Here is a 16828-nt window from a genome sequence, read left to right as displayed (position 1 = left end):
ACTCTCGACCGGTAATTTTGGTGGCCTCCGAATGGGTGTGTGCTCTACTACAACGACGACAGTGAAGCTATGCCGGAGAGCCACGCGGCGAGTTTGGGCGGGCCACCGGGCACGCCCTCGATGGGTGCGGCAAGTTCATGCCGTCACCGGCGGGCGACCCGGCCTCGCTCCGGTACGCAGCGGTGCCGCAGGTCGGGCGCGATAGCCACGCATTGCAGGGTGAGGAGATGCCCGAGGACCGCTGCCGACCGCCTTCGACGGCGAGATTGAGACGTCGGATTTCAGCTACTATTTTTTTTTGCCTTTTTTGCTTTGAAAATAAATGTCCTATTTCTATCTATGTATATCCATTTGTCTATTCATATACTACAAACCTCTATATAAACTTATATTGCCAAACGGAAACAACAAAATAAATTACGTGCGCCAAGGCGCGCGTAAGGCACTCCTATACAATGGCGAAGAATCTAGTATCTAAATTTAGAGGGCTTATTTTCCTCTTCTTCCTCTCTTCTCTATTTTTCTAATTCTTCCTCCTCCTTTTCTTCTTCCTCTTCATCATCATCTTACTATTACTAATTGGAGGCTCCTTTTGAAGCCTCCAGATGAAGCCACCTAGGATCTTAGGTGGACATTCTAACAAAATAAAGAAATCCTACAAATTCTCACAAACATCAAACATCCGGCCATCAATTCAGCAACTCTAATCATAATAGTCATTAGATCTGTTATCTTTTTCTAATAAATTAACCACCTTTGCCATTATGAAAATAGACTAAAGTAACCCCCTAAATATGTATCTAAATTACTCACATCTGCCATTATAAAAAAAATAATCTAAAGTAACCCCCTAATCTTCATTAAATTACCCACTTATGCCATTATAAAATAATATCAAATAACCCCTTAAATTTTCATATATATTATCCAATGATATCATAACAAAAGGTAAAATAAACCCCAAATCTGAATCAAAATTATATTATTACAATAAAATCTTAAAGCGCATCAATATAAAATTCTAAATTACTATTTCTATCATTATTAATATATTATTTATGTTATTATTTACATAAAAATACTAACCATAATGTGTGTGTGTCACCAACTCACTATATATTCATATATAAGAGAAAAGATAAGAATACCAATTTTCATGTTGCTCACGTGGCTCAAACAAAGTGTTCAATTAAATACATATCAAATATATATGGAGGTGTGATGCAAAGTAAAAAAATTGTTAATAAGTAAACTTATCACATTTATTATAATCACATAAAGCTAGATAATTATTAGATATCTCTAATTAGCCCGTGCGGAAGCACGGGTTGATAGACTAGTGGTTGAAAATTGTTGGGGGCCTCCATGGGAGTAGGGGGGCTGGAGCACCCCAGTACCCTGCGGTTCCGCCAATGCATATATAGGAAAAAATGGTTATTGGTCTAGCCTCAACACATAATACATGTATTCTTCTCACCTTGTATGACGCTTTATATGCGAATAAGCGTAGCTCAGCTAGTAAGATTCCTTGTGGTGAAAAACATGCACATTGTGTTTCTGCTAATGATGTGGACGGAGTACGATAGATGCTCCCTGCACGTTGTTGGCCCCTGTGTGGTGCAAGAAGTACGTGCAACCCTGTGGCGTCAGGACTGTTGCGTCGCCGCGGGTAGCGTCAGCGGCGCACGTGACATGCATACTCAACAGCTCCAAGCGTTTGTAGCTCGTTTCTCTCTCTCCATTTTTTTAAACGTGGAAGCTCATCTCTCTGACGTGCTGGCTGAGTGGCTGGTCGGTTAATTATTTCCCCTTTCCCGTGACTTATTATTCTAGCTATATAGTAGTTCAGGTGAAAAACCATGTCGGCGACAAGTTTAATCTGGTGCGTGCAGGAAATTAAACCGGTTGGACAGAGGGCGTGCGGCCACATGGTTTCACAGCGCTTGGCCGCCGGGCGCACCCCACCAAAAATTACAATTTTCTCCACTAGCCCACTACTTTGTACTAGTACCTTTCTGTCCCAGTGTTTAAGCAAACCGATCCAACTTTCGAAACATCCAACCAGAGAACCTGCTATGCTAATGAAAAAAATATATATAATGAGGGGATTAGTCAATAATGGTGTAAGCACACCAATCAGGATGCCGCTTGCCGCCCACGTTCCCGACCACTGGTCAGAACGCGCACCAGCTCCAGGTGCCTGAGTACGCGTTGCTCTTGTCCGGCCACGCAATGGCGCATATGACGTCAGGTCCTCGACGTCACAGTAGTGCGGTCAGCCATGTGACGAGAAGCAACGCACACTAGCGGGACTTAATTTGGATCGATGATTATTGTTGCATTCATCATGTGCTTTCAAACCGCCAGGCGTACGTCAAAGGGCATCTTAAGATCAGAATGGTATTTTTATTGTAGCAATTCAGAAAAATCTATAATTTTATTACATGTCGCATTAGATTTGACCAACTTTAACCAAATTTGTGGAAAAAGATAATAATATTTATAATACTAAATTTGTTTTATTGAATCGACCATGAAATATATGTTGATAGTGCATATGTTGGTTAGTATCACTCTATTTTTCTATTCATTTTGATCGAAGTTGTTAGCTAAGTTTAACTTAAGACAAATCTAATACGACATGCAAATAACAAAATAAAGGGAATATAAGTGATTCTCATCACTTTCAACGCATTGTCATAACATGAAGATGCATCGAGCTTTAGTGCTTGTCTCGAGCCAAAAAATCGTGTTGGCCGGATTTGCCTTTGCCATGTCATTTTATTGCATATGAAAAGTAAATAACTCATATATCATTATCAACAAGAAAGATTTGTAGCTTGATCCAGTACAAAATGGCCTCAAAGAGATTTAATACCGGCTAGTGGCACCAGCCGGTACCGAAGATCTCAATTTAGTACCGGGCGTAGAGACTACCCGGCACTAATATCAAGAGCACCACACAAGCTTTATCTCCTCTCATTCCTTATCTCTTTCCCCAGCACTCTCTCTATCTCTCACTCTCTCTCTCTCCCCCGTCATCCCCTCTGCTTCTCTCTGTCCAGTGGCGGAACCAGGATTGAGTTGAACCCCGGGCCGAGTTTTAAATATAGTTGTGACAAAAACCAGACGTCGACAAACTCATAGTTCAAAAGATACACGAGAACATAATGGAAGTTCAAAAGATACACGAGAACATAATGGAAAGATAGAAAACATACAACAAGTGTCATCGCGAAGTAGTATATTTATTCTTCTTCAGCAATTTTTGGGGCTTCTTTAGCAATTTTTTGGGCCGAACCCTGGGCCATGGCACGGGTGGCCCGGGGTGTACATCCGCCACTGTCTCTGTCTCTCCCGCGGCGGCGGCGGCACGAGCGCGCGTGGCCACGGGGCCGAGTGGCGGCGGGGGGACGACGGGCGGGGCGTAGCAGCTGCTAAGAGCAGGGGTACGGAGACCTTCCTCGACCGCCGCCGGCGCGCAGGGGAAGCGGATGCCTTCCCGGGCCGCCATTGGCACACGGGTGGCGCGGAAGCCGCCGGCCACCAGGGAGCAAGGGGCGACGCCTTCCCCAACCGCCAGGGAGCAAGGGGCGATGCGCGGGGGCCTTCACCGGCGGCTGCCGGCACGCCGGAGGCGCGAAGGCCTTCCCTAGCCGCTGCTGGCGCGGAGGCCGCCGACCACCAAGGGAGCGGGGCTGCCGGCGCGGCGCACGGAGGATGCGAAGGCCGCCGGCCACCAAGGGCGTGTAGCGGGCTCCATGTGTCTATGTGATAATTTTTTTGATTCTTGAGAAACCTTAGCTTGTTGATGTGAAATCTCTGATTTTGGTTCATGTATTCTTGTGAAATCTGTAACTGGTTCATGTGATTGTGATTTTTTTGTGATTCTTGTGATTGTGAATGCGTGTGATTGTGAATGCAGTGGTGGTCGGCGCTGTGTGAAAAAGAAAAGGAAAAGAAAATAAGAAAAGAAAAGGAAAAGAAAAAAAAAGCTACGCATGGCGGGCGAGCAGTTTAGTACCGGCCGCTAACACCGGCCGGTACTAAACACTCCATTTAGTACCGGTCAGAGTGACCGGTACTAAATGCTTGCATATTTAGTACCGACGGAACGATACCGGACGGGAAACCGGTACAAACCGGGGTTCCCGACCGGTACTAATGAGAGATTTTCTAGCAGTGAAAGATTTGTAAAAATAACATACTCAACTAATGGTGCAAATTACGCGTGCACGGCTTTTCAATGTACTCCGTATATGTTTGCCCTGATTGATGAGTATATATATTAGCGGGACATTTCTTGTTTGGTTCTTGTCTGGTAGCGCACACGTCCGATCCTGCGCTTATACCATACAATACTGGAACGGTCTAAAGTTAGCGACAGGTTTGACAAATCGGTGGTCCATCCAGTCCCACTTAATGCAAGCATGATACATTGCACAACATGCGTTCACACGGCTCATACCCCTTGGTAATACTATATATATACTTATGTATTTACAGCATATATATAGGCATATTGAACTCAGGATCGATCCGGTCTAGCATCATCATAAAGATGGGCATGGTTCATCCATGGAGCGAATTGGATGCAATCCATCGATCCATTAATCATGAATATATATGAGCACCGTTTAATTAAACCATTTGATACTAACTGCTTGACCCAATGTATATTGCATAAGCTCTTATAATCCAACGTTGGGCTTCAAGCTAAGTAGCATACAGCTCTAAGATCCCGATGGGGAAAAGATCGCTGAGCTTGAAGTACGTAGCTGCTTCGACCCTGCCTGCCTGTATACTGCTGCTAGTCGTAAATTAAAGTCGCCAATGCAACAACTGTCTCACGGCCAAGACGACGAGGCCAAGCAACTGCCCATCACTGAATGCGCCAAGGATGACGTGGGTTACGAGTACTAAGTACTAAAAGGCCTTCTACTTCCGCTTATGCTGGCACGCGTTAGCAGAATACATATATACATCCCGGACCAGGACCATGCCGACCTCACAGGCATGGGGACGGCGGAGGAGAGCGTGCGGGTTCACGAGTCGTGCCCCTACGTCATCATGCACCGCCATGGAAGTGAACTTTCTCTGATCAGGATCGAACCACTCGAACCAGTGGTTCTTCTGGTTTCAATCTGCTGACTCTCTATGCTGCTTCATGGGTCAGAGTAGGAGCCCCGAGGAGCCCAATAGGGTTAATTTCTTTTATGAACTATAAAGTGACTACTTTCGATCATCATGTGGGCACTTGTCTAAATGGATTATTAGGGTCCTTATTATTAAACTAGAGAACAAAGCAAAAAAAAGTCCAGTTTTCTTAATTAATATTAATAGGGCTATATATATGGAGAACCTGCAATTATTTTGCACTCGAATACAAAATTCGCCCTACATTGATGTGGACATTTTAATTTATCATATTTTTCGTTGTATGTATTTCTAGTTGGCTAAGTCAATTGATCACTAATATGACTCTATCTAGTACACAGTTTCTTGACATGTTCATCATGGATTGGACCCTTGCATCTGAAGATACTCTTTTTTAAATAATTAACAATTGTTGTATAGCAGTGGCGGGTCAGGAGAAGCTAGGAGGAGAGGTGAAGAGAGAAGAAGAACAAAGAAAGGAGGTGGGGACATGAGTCCCCCCCAAAATAAGAATAATATTTGGAACACTTGGAAGGCCTCTGCGGTTCTAAGCTCAGTTTCACTAGATTTTGTTTACTCTATAAGTTCCAAGAAAGCACCTATTATTGGTTTCAAGCTTTTGTTTGTGTTTACTTGATTGAACCACCACCAGCGGAAAGTCTTTTTCAACAATGCTATTTTATGGTATAATCATTAGGCCTACTAAACATCAATTGCGCGATGATAACACCTCTCCTCTCATAGTCTCATGTACAACCTGTAATAATAACGATGTAGGAATTGAAGTATATATATTTCACCCAAAGAAAAAGTTGTGAATATTACTTTGGTCATTGCAAAATCACATCAACATTTTAATTAAGGATAATTAGTGTGCATGTGCCTGTGTGTCTACACACACACACACACACACACACACACACACACACACACACACACACACACACACACACACACACACACACACACACACACACTAAAACCTCTTGTCAAAATTGCGCCTTATGGATTTTGCAATGACCAATCAGTTCAAAAATCTCTCTATATATGTATTTTATGAAAATCAAACCTTTATTTTATTGACTGATGGCAAGGGCGTCGTCCTTCTTACAATAAAATTCCGTCGATCCCTTGAATAAGGCTTTGCAACCAAATAAACAGGACCAAATAGATAAGCAAATCACGCAGACGCGCACCATTTTATTACATTCCACGTCATAATTTGCCTCATAAATTTAAAAAGCATGATGACAGCAGCTAGCTGGCAAAACAAGGATTCACTACATATACTAACACATTTCTCAATCAAAATTAAGCTACTCCGTTTGGCCTGACCAATACCTCCTGTCTGTACACTGATCATGCATATATCTATTAAAGCAGCCCAAAGTAATCAAAGTAGTCCTGTCCCACGAATTCGCCAATGTCAAAGGAGCTCTCCTCATCGCAAAGCGTCCAATCCAACAAGCACCCATCCATCGGGCTCATACTCGTCGGCTCCGGCACCGGTGTTGACTGGTCGATGAACTCGGACGACGACTCGTTGTCCATGCCTGATCGCAGCTCCTCTTCCGGCGAATTGCACAAATCCGGTGACTTACAGACCACCGGACCCGGACCGTCGTCGTCACAAGAAGGCCACGGCGAACTGCGGCTAGGCAGCCCGTCGCTACTGCTGGAACCGAAGTTGATGATGACGAACGGCGCCAGAGGCTCGTCGTCGCCACGGCAGCAGGTGTGGTCACCCAAGTAGGTGATGAGGAAGACGGAGGGGTCGGCATCCGACCTCTGCACCTGCCGCCTGGCCGTGCAGCCGTGGTCGTCCTTGTAGGTGCAGCGGAAGTAGAGCCTGTGAGCGACAAAGATCAGAAGCTCAGCGATGCACATGAACTAAGCTGATCCCTAGTACTCCTGATTGCATTCAGATTCAAGGAGAATTTGATTAATTAAAATCTTGAAATTAAACAGATCCGCACCTCGGGTACTTGCTGCCGTGGATTTCCTTCTGGCCATACTTCCTCCAGATGAAGCCGTCCTCTATTGTCCGTCTCTTCTCAACTCTTGTTCCCCTCTCTCCCCTGCAGTGCCAGTGTGCTATGTCAGTGTTCTAGCTAGCTAGCACAGTGAGCCTGAAGACTAAATCATCAATCATGAGCAGAACTATTGTTCACCTCGTCCTTTTGGAGCTCGTCGCAGGAGGAGCAGCCGGGCCGTAACCGCGCTCCGGCTTGCGCTTCCTGGTACCGCCGCTGGCAGCGGCGCCCTCCGCCGTGCCACTGCGCAGCGCGGCGAGCGCGCGGTCGCAGCAGCGGAGGATCTGTTCTGTGAGTTCCTGGAGGCCGTGGGGCGTTTCGACGACTGCGCCAACCGCCGGCTGCTGGCCGGCGAGCAGGGCCTGCAGAACAGCAGCCGATTCCCTGCCCTTAGCAACAAGCTCCGACGCCGCACAAGCTGGAGCGCTGCTGGCCATTGCCATCCTTCTCGATCACCCTGACTCCCTGACCGTGACCTGATTCCAGTCAGTGATCTCCTTTTGTCTCGTGCCGAATTCAGGCGTGGAGTCCTGCGAAAAGGAGCCGGCGGACGACTGACTATTTATAGAGCCGCTAGCTGCGATGAGCTCGCCGGCCAGTGCTCACTGTTTATTAGATTGTCTCGGAACTACTAGGTGTAAACCAAGGGGAAGCAGCGTGGAATTGCAAGGTGAATGCGACGCAGGTTACTAGTATAGATTAGGGATTTAAGCACGCATGTAGTACGTAGTATGTTACTGTAACTTGCCTGTCACTCTGCTCATCTGCTGACCATGTATGTGTCGTATTCTCTGTCCACGTGCCACATCGCCGCCCCTATTGGTCTCTCCGAGGAGTAGAGTTGTTTTTTTCTCTCTCTCAAATAAAAGAGTGCTTTCATTAATCAATGACAGGATTACAATCCATCAGTTTCAGTACAGTGTAAGAGTGGGTTAGTAGCTGCCTAGCTGGAGTGATTAATCTAGGGGAGTAGGGGATCACGAGGGCGGCAGTGCTTGTAGTAAATAACAGTGCGGTTGGTGGTGAGAATGGGATCGGCACGACCAGGGGGAGGTGCCACTTGCCAGTTGTCAATTGCAGGGTCAACTGCTTGTGTCCCCTGACGAACGAAAAGAAACAGAAGAGTCCCTGTTGATGCATGGCCTCGCGAAATAGGGCGTCAGATCTGATGATCGACCGTGACCCGAACGCGTGGGTACGTAGTAGTTAGTAACTTAAAAATTCGATCCCGCGTGGAGTTTGGAACGCTCCAGCTTGCAGCTAGCTACGTGCAACATGCGTTTTGATCAAGTCAACTAGCCTGCTGCGTGGGAACTGAGAAACGGAATGTAGCGTCTGCAGACGTAAGAACAGTGACGTAGTATCGCAGATTTTGGATTAGGAGGTGGACTGTCCGTATTCCAGCTTGATTTAAATTTTTTCATGGCAAATTGACATAAAATCTTTAATACGACAAATTAGTATAGGATGCAATAATAAATAAAAGTATAGATAGAATAATTAAAAGCACACAAGAATATATCGGTAAGGTGTCTTACAATTACAAACATGTTAAAATTTAACAGCTAAGTTTAAAACTTGCACCATCTTTTCTTACATGAACAAACTTTGTACAATTATTGCCTTGGGTTGGGTCACAAAATCTTAAGGTGGGTCGTGGTTAGGGTTGGTAAAGGGCCCAAAATTTTGAACTAGAAAATCTAAGTGTCGGATCCTAAAAGGGTTGGGATTTAATCTTATATAATTTTGAGATAAAATATTTAAGGGTCTTATTGAACTGTGAAGAGGCCATTAGAGTCATGGCCCATTAACACCCCTAGTCGTGGTCTCGTGGATCATCGGGACACCGGCCTCCTGAATACACCAATGCGATGATAGCTAGCACTACAAAGTTGGCAAGTAGGTTCCTTGCGAAATACATGGTGCTTTCTATGTCCTTTACCTCAAAGTTCTTCTTTTCTTTCTCTGTGCCTTTGGGATGTCTTATACTACTAAAATGTGAATAATAGTAGTGCATATATGAAATGTTATTTTCTTAACAGACATGCCTTTATGGAAAGAAATTAAGCATCCACCTGAAGGTGACACCTTCTTTGGTTGCTAATTGTGATCGTTGTTGAACCAAAGATCGTAGCTATACTGTAAAAATCGAAAATAATTGAAAACTTTTTTCATCTGAATTGGGTCCACCGTACCCCTCACTGACCCATTTGTCAGGGTCAAGAAAGGTGAGAGGGGGTGGAGACCCATAAAAACTATGAGTTAGAGATTGTTTCTGCCAAAAACGAATTATTTCTGTCACCAATTCCACAGCTACCCGCCGCATACCCTTATACATCCACAATTGACCGACTGAACCGGCTGCCGGCGCCACGGCCCATTCGCCGCACCGCACGCCGCCACCACAACGGCCTCCTCCCTCGCTTCTGCACCCTAGCGATCTCCGGCGCGGCGCCCCACCGGCCAGAGCACCATGTGGAGCCGTGGGCCCGCCGTCACCCAGCCTCGCGGCGCGGGTCCCGCTTGCCGTGCCAGCGCCCATTGACCGTGCCTCGCACGTGGCGCTGTTCCGCGGTCCCACCCACTGTGCGGCACCGCTCCAACGCAACGGACTGCCCGCACGCGTCCCCGCGTGTGAGCGGCAGTCGAGCTGCATGCATGCAGCATGCCCGCTCTCTCTTGCGCGTGGCTGGTTCAGACCAAGTCCGCGCTGCCTGCTCAGACGGTCAGACCTTTGGAAACTCTGATGGAACTAGGAATCAGGCCAAATCCAAACAAATTTCGTGACGGAATCGTTTGATCGAATTCTGATGAAATTTCAGAAACAACCGTGAGAAGATTTGTTGGAGCCTTTTCTAAAGAAATAGCTCGGTCCCCTGCGCCTGGGACGGAATGCATCCACCACCCATTTGCGATCAGCATGAAAGGCATGCACCCTGCAGGAGGCTGCTACTGCTGCTGGGAAGCCGGAGTAGGCACCCGTGGAAACGCCGGCGTGGCCGGAGAGGCACTCTCGCTCGTCACACGCCGCCAACCCTTGCAGAGCTTCACCAACAGGACGCACGGCGAGCAAAGTCATCGATGCCTGGCTCGCCTGGCTCTCCGTCGTTGCCGGGGAGGCCACATCAACGACGACGGGTTCGTGCCAAGCTGATTCCTGGCCCATTCTTCTCTTGATTTATTTGCTATTTTATATTTGGAGATCGCGTCAGATGTTCTAAACAACTTGGAGGGAATACTTGCTAACCTGTGAAAATTCTTACAATCAGTTGGACAAATGGGAATTCGTAGAATGACTTTAAACTCTAATTTGTTTAATTTGCATAGTTACTTCATCACTAGAGTCGTGTGAGCACGCTAATTTAGTGGCAAATTTTGCGTCTCCGAGTATAGTTATTGTGAAGGGGAAATCTTACCTTTTTTTTCACTTGAGCTCTTATATGTCTACTTGAGCAAAGAACCAAGACGAAAAAATGTAGTCACAAATTGGCTCTAAATTGCTATACCGATTAAATAGAGTTTAAGCACTTCTCAACCTGTGAAAGATCTTAGCTTCCTCTCTTTCGTTCTTTAGCTAATATCTTTTTGTGTGGATGGGCCACATGTTTTAGTATCACATGTCTCCTTCCTGGGAAAAGAAGAATCTTCGTATGTCCATAATGAATTATTAACTTCTCTCTAAATATGTACTTTTGGTCGATTGAACTTGTTCAGATACTTTTTTAATTCTTTGGATTCGAGATGAGACATATCTCAGGAATTATTCAGATTATAAATTTTCAGTGGCTGGTGAGAAGCCAGACATAGAATTCATGGATTACTAAAATGATGGCACTTTTCAAGATTATGCATCTGAAGATGGACTTGTGGTTGTTACCGTTCTTGTCCCCTTTGAGGATGGCAAACCAAAAACCTATACTTGTATGATGGCTTGGTGTTTGTTGATTGCCATTTGGATGCAGTGCGCAATCTTTTTAAAGATGGACGATAGAACATAAGTTTGATTTGAGGACCGCATGTTTATATATGATCCTAGCATGCATCTCTTGTCACTTATATAAACTATATGATGTTGTATACGTATAGATGAAAATAATAATAGTACCATAGTTATAATATTTTTTAGTGCAAGAATTACAATTGGTGGATTCTTAAATCTTTTATGGGTTTCTTAAATACGTGCGTGTCGCACGTACACTTTACTAGTCTAAATAAATAAATAAAAACAATAACTGAGTTCAGTTCTCTATTACTTGAGAATGATGGAGCCATATCTGGAGGCCCTACTGCCTTACTGACTGGGTGTTGCTCCTTGTTGCTATTTTGACTAGGGAAAATATCAGTTCGAGTTGTCTGTTTTATAAGTGATACTATTTCTTTCTTATTAGGTGCTGTCACTTGAGTTATCACCTACTTGCTGAAGTCTCTTTCTTGGTGCTAAACTGTTGATGTCATATTTTGCAACTCTTTGGCTGTTTTTGAGCCTTCTTTTTCATTTTTCTGAATTATGTCCTATGGTAAGCGTTTGTGACGTTGACATCCCAAGATTTTGTCATCCATCTGAGAAGAGTCCTGCTATGCTAATTCCCTCTGAATATTAGTCATGATGGCAACTGGAAATTGTGGATGTGGACAATTTGGTGGCATGTTTTCTTTTCTTTTGTTTTCTTAAGCACGGGTTGATTCTAGTGATGCCTTGTTATGTACTTCAAGTGCTGTTAATTGGCACAGATGCACAGTTGAATTGATCACTGTTGTTCTGTCGCTGATTATGTTATCTTCTAGAAGCAAATCGTAATATGTGTCTGATATATTTAATTGAATTATTTATTTGTGAACTGGTATTCTTAACAAGGGCTAGATACAAGATTCTCAAAATATTAGTGAACTTCTTAACTTCCATACGTACTTCCCATAAGAGGAAAGTAGACAGTAGCAGACAAATCTAATTGCCAAAAAAAGGGGTGGCCGTATGACTGGCCGTGCGTTAGCCAGGTCCAAAAATAAATGTAAAATGTAGATTGGAGTTGTAGTAAGAAAATGTCAAACTGCTCCAAATCAAAAGAATCCAGCCAATAATTACAGAACAGTCCATTGGCTCATAGCATCCATCAAGATTCAAGTTCCAAACATAGACTATACGGATCACAAAATAGAGTGGAGATAAATGCTAGATCCACATATATAATCTATCTGACATTTGGGGGTGAATTGGTGACATCATTTATGGCGCTGTTTGATTTGTCAAACTCAACCACGTATTCTCCTTTGTTCACTATCCTTGTGTTGAAGTAAGCTGGCTGTTTTGGCTCGGGCAAGCTTGTGCTCTCATTCATAAGCAGAGAGATAACATCTGTCATGTTAGGGCGATCAACCGCATTGTCTTGTACGCACATCAGTGCGATGTTGATTAATCTCATTATTTCCATGTTTTGTTGTTTGTCATCTAAACAGGGGTCAATAACTTCAAACCACTTTTGCTCTTTGCATAGAAGCCATGCCTGAAAATGTGGTAGTCATTGCAACGGGATAAATGGTTAAAATGAATAGTGCAGTGGAACTAATATTTGAAACGAATTAGTACAACTAGCCTATCAACCCGTGCTCCCACACGGGCTAATTAAAAATAATTTAAAAATAAGATTTATAGCTAATAATTATAATTTTCTATCTCACGCCCAGCTTTCGTCTATTAAATATTATAACATATACTCTAAATTACATATTTATCATTATCTAGTTGCAATAGATTTCATTATGCATCACACATCCATGTGTGTTTGATATATATTTAATAGAATCATTTGTTTGTGAATTGGTATTCTAGTTACATTTCTATAGCGGTAGATTTCCTTTTTTGTATTAGAAAACATGTATAGGAACAGAAATAACAAAAGAAAAGGACAATTTTACTCATGTATCCAAGAAGATTGGGAAAATTCCCTGTTTGATGAAACCCATTGTTTCATTTACCACTAATTATTTCTAGAAGCAGCACACCAAAACTGAAGACGTCGGACTTGACTGAGAACATGCCCTCAGAAGCATATTCGGGAGCCATGTAACCACTGGATGGAACAAACAAGTAAATCAAATTATCATAAGTCAAAACAAATATTCATGTTAGTAGTGTAGTTAAACTATGATCTTACTATGTCCCAATAACTCTACTTGTATTTGCATGGGTTTCATTTGACCCAAATATTCGAGCAAGGCCAAAATCGGATATCTTGGGGTTCATATTATCATCTAAGAGAATATTGCTTGCTTTTAGGTCCCTGTGTATGACCCGAAGGCGTGAATGCTTGTGGAGGTAGAGCAATCCTTGAGCTACCCCTTCAATTATATGTCGCCTCATATTCCAGTTTATTAATGCTCCTCTTGTTGTATCTGCATATATATGACAATGAAATACTTTTAGTGGTGCAGGAAATAGAAAAAACAGTGAAGATGTGACATTGTGTAAAAGGATTCTGCATAACATGCCAAATATGAAGAAGTCCAAGCTTTTGTTTGACATGTATTCATATATCAATATCTTCTCTTCTCCTTGAATGCAGCATCCCAAGAGTCTCACTAAATTCGTGTGTTGAAGCTTTGCAATGAGCTGAATCTCAGTCTTGAACTCATTTAAACCTTGTACTGAATGTGGGTTTAGTCTTTTTACCGCTATCTCGAGTCCATTTGGTAGTTGTCCCTAAAATAATTAAATTAAAGTTTCAATCAATACTTATTCTCTTAAATAAGGAACAAAACTAGAATTATTCTCGTTACCAATAATAATGAAATATTTTCTTGAAAAAAATCATTCATAAGAAGAAGAATCAATAGAGAACTTGAACCTTATTGTGAAACACCAACACCTATAATTTTGTTCATTGACAGTATATGTTTATGCATGAGTAACTAACTGAATATTTTATGACTTTGTGTGTTGGTGTATACATATTCCAATTTTGTTTTAGATGTGTTGTAAGTTCCACAAGAATGACAAATTTCCCTAATGGAATAAAAGAGATAGAGTCAATGTCCCTCCATCACAAAATGCAGCAATTTTGTACTTTTACAGTATGAAGTTCTAGAATTAGATTCCATAGATAAGGACGATGGCCTATAACCGGTGACATGAATATCAGGCCAGTTTGAGAAATCATAATAATATAATGAGTGTACGTATTGCATTGGATTTTATAGTCTTACAGGCTAAATGATGCTAGAACATGGTTGATCTCCTTTAATAATACCAAATACACAAGAAAAGAATTATTTTACCATGTAGACTCGACCAAAACCACCCTCTCCAAGTTTATTTCCATCTGAAAAATTGTTTGTAGCATCTACTATCTGAGAGAAATCAAACATCGAGAATTCAGAGCTACTCTTCCATGTGCTCATTGACCCCTCTATGTCAGCAACTTCTTGCAATTGTGAGTTCTTGTTTCCTAACATGGGGATGACGATATTTCAGAGATGTTATATCTGGGGAAAAAACAATACGTTGGAGATTCATAACTTGTACAACATTCCACTAGTATCTCTATGGATTGCAATCATGGGAAAGTTCAGTTTTGGCATATATAAGTACAAGGTAGGGTGTAAATTGGTGACCCTAGGGTGCACCTCCAACCCTCTTGTCGGTGTCCTGACCCGGGGGTCCGGATCCTAACTAGTAAATGTTGTGCGTTTCCTCGTCCCAGATGTTGATGCAAGAGGCAACACAGTAACGCACGGGTTTATCCTGGTTCCGGCCACGGGGCCGTACGTCCAGCAAAGGGGTGTGCGAGGGCACTGTATTATCTTGCACCCGGAGTGCTTGTAGTAGGGGGTACAAGCGAGGCGAGAGAGGGAGGGAAGCTCCCAAGTCTCTGCTAGAAGATCGTGAGTGCTCATTGGTGCTGAGAGTGTAATGATGATCGCGAGTGTGGGTGACCGTGGTCGCTGTTGTCCAGAACGTCATCCCCCTTTAAAGGAAGCCCGCCTCCTCCTTTTATAGTCACAAGGGGGGGCGTACATGAGTAGGGGAACGTGAAAGTCGTCATCTTCCCCCGAATCACGAGGGTGCAGTAGTCGAACACTGTAGGAAGTATACTGTGGGGCATGGCGTCGGGCATGGTGGTCGTCCTGGGTATCGTCCTTGACTTCGCGGGGATCGCGGCGGCCTCCTGCCAACCCAAGCAGGCGGCGTGGTCGTCTCTGTAGGATGGTCAGTCCTCCAGACGTGGCGCTCCGTGGGCCCTGCAAGCCAGGGTCCTGCGTGCTCCAGTGGTGGTGGGGCACGCGGCGGTCCCGGACCCCCCTGGGCGGAGTGCCGGCGCGCACACTAGGAGGTCCAGGAGACACGTGGAGGTCCCGGACCCCTCGAGGGGGCAGGTCCGGGACCCCGGCTGCGTGTGCTGTGCGTCCCTCCTGGAGGAGCACGTGGCGTCGCCGGACCCCTTCCTAAGCAGGAGACGGGTCCGGGGCCATACGTGTGATGAGATGGAGTCCGGACGGCCGGAGTTGGCAGAATAGTATGAGAACAGTGCCGAGCGTGTCTCGTCCCGCGTTGTAGGTCTCACAGTGCTGCCACAGCGTCTGGGATGGCGGAGCAGTGACCGGAGTTGGCGGATGGGACTCCGATCACAGCCGCTGTGGGGAATGGCGGCCTGACGCCATCTGTCCTGAGCACTGTGGAGGAGTGGTTGGCATTCAATGCCTCTGTACGGCGAGCGGTTGGGCGGCGGGGCCGTTTGTCCCTTGCGTCGAGGGGTTGTCTCGAGTGAGGCGGAGATGATTTGCCCGCTCGAGGGTAGGTTCGCTGCCCTCGAGCGAGGAGGAGATGAGTTACCTGCTCGAGAGAGGTTCGCTGCCCTCGAGCGAGGCGGAGATGATTTTCCCGCTCAAGGGTAGATTCGCTGCCCTCGAGCGAGGCGGAGATGCGGGACGCAGTCGAGGGTCCTGATGGGAGCCCTCGAGCGAGGCGGAGATCGTCCGCGGGCCAGAGAGGGGTGCGAATGGGCCGTGTGCTGGGCTCGTTTGAGTCCTTTACTTTCTTCCAGATTGGAAGGAGGCCGTGGGCTTTCATGGGCCTAGTTGCCTTAGCATGTGTTTGCGTTTTTTAGAGTGATCTTAGTACCCCGATTATGGTGTCCCTAATTGTGGTTCCCGATAGTAGCCCCCGAGGCTTTGGTCGAGTCAAGGGATTCGGCCAAAGGGTAATTCGGCAATTTCCCCCTTGACGTGATCGATCTATGCTGTGCACCCGACAGGCGCGCCTGAGCGCCAGCCCGGCGGATGTGACAACTCATCGGTCGGGGTAGTGCGCTTGCGGGGAGAGTACTTCGAGGCGCGTGCCTTTTTGTTTGTTTGTTCCAGGAACAAGACGTGTCCGCGCGCTGAGGGGGCCAGGGTGACAATGGCGCCTGCTGCTTGGCAACTGGCGCTTTCGTCGCACTGTCCTGCACTCAGGGCCTTGGCCCCACTTTCCCTGGTTGCCTTGCGGCGCGCCGTTCGAGGGCGGTCGGCCTGAGCCGATGCTGCGCCGCTTAGCATCCAGGGGCTCAGTTTTGCTTTATTTTGTTCGGTCGCGTCTCGGCGCAATAACCGAGGGCATCCTTTGCTCGTGGAGTGCCGCGTCGTCACGGGTGGTCCAAGCCCTT

At 45.3% G+C, this 16828-nt stretch overlaps 1 protein-coding gene across 1 annotated transcript; it reads right to left on the bottom strand.

The window, feature by feature from the left end:
- Window positions 1–6325: 6325 nt before the first annotated feature.
- Window positions 6326–7706, bottom strand: LOC120698347 (probable WRKY transcription factor 70). The gene is made up of 3 exons (XM_039981913.1): window positions 7329–7706; window positions 7134–7235; window positions 6326–7006 (listed from the first exon to the last, which is right to left on the bottom strand). The coding sequence occupies exons 1-3, from the start codon at window positions 7631–7633 to the stop codon at window positions 6532–6534; spliced, it is 882 nt and encodes a 293-aa protein (XP_039837847.1). The 5' UTR covers window positions 7634–7706; the 3' UTR covers window positions 6326–6531.
- Between the last annotated feature and the right edge of the window lie 9122 nt (window positions 7707–16828).

This window comes from Panicum virgatum, chromosome 3K (genome assembly GCF_016808335.1).
Source record: "Panicum virgatum strain AP13 chromosome 3K, P.virgatum_v5, whole genome shotgun sequence".
Taxonomy (NCBI): Eukaryota; Viridiplantae; Streptophyta; class Magnoliopsida; order Poales; family Poaceae; genus Panicum; species Panicum virgatum.
Note: the sequence above shows the minus strand (reverse complement) of the source record. Positions and strands in the feature narration are given on the sequence as shown.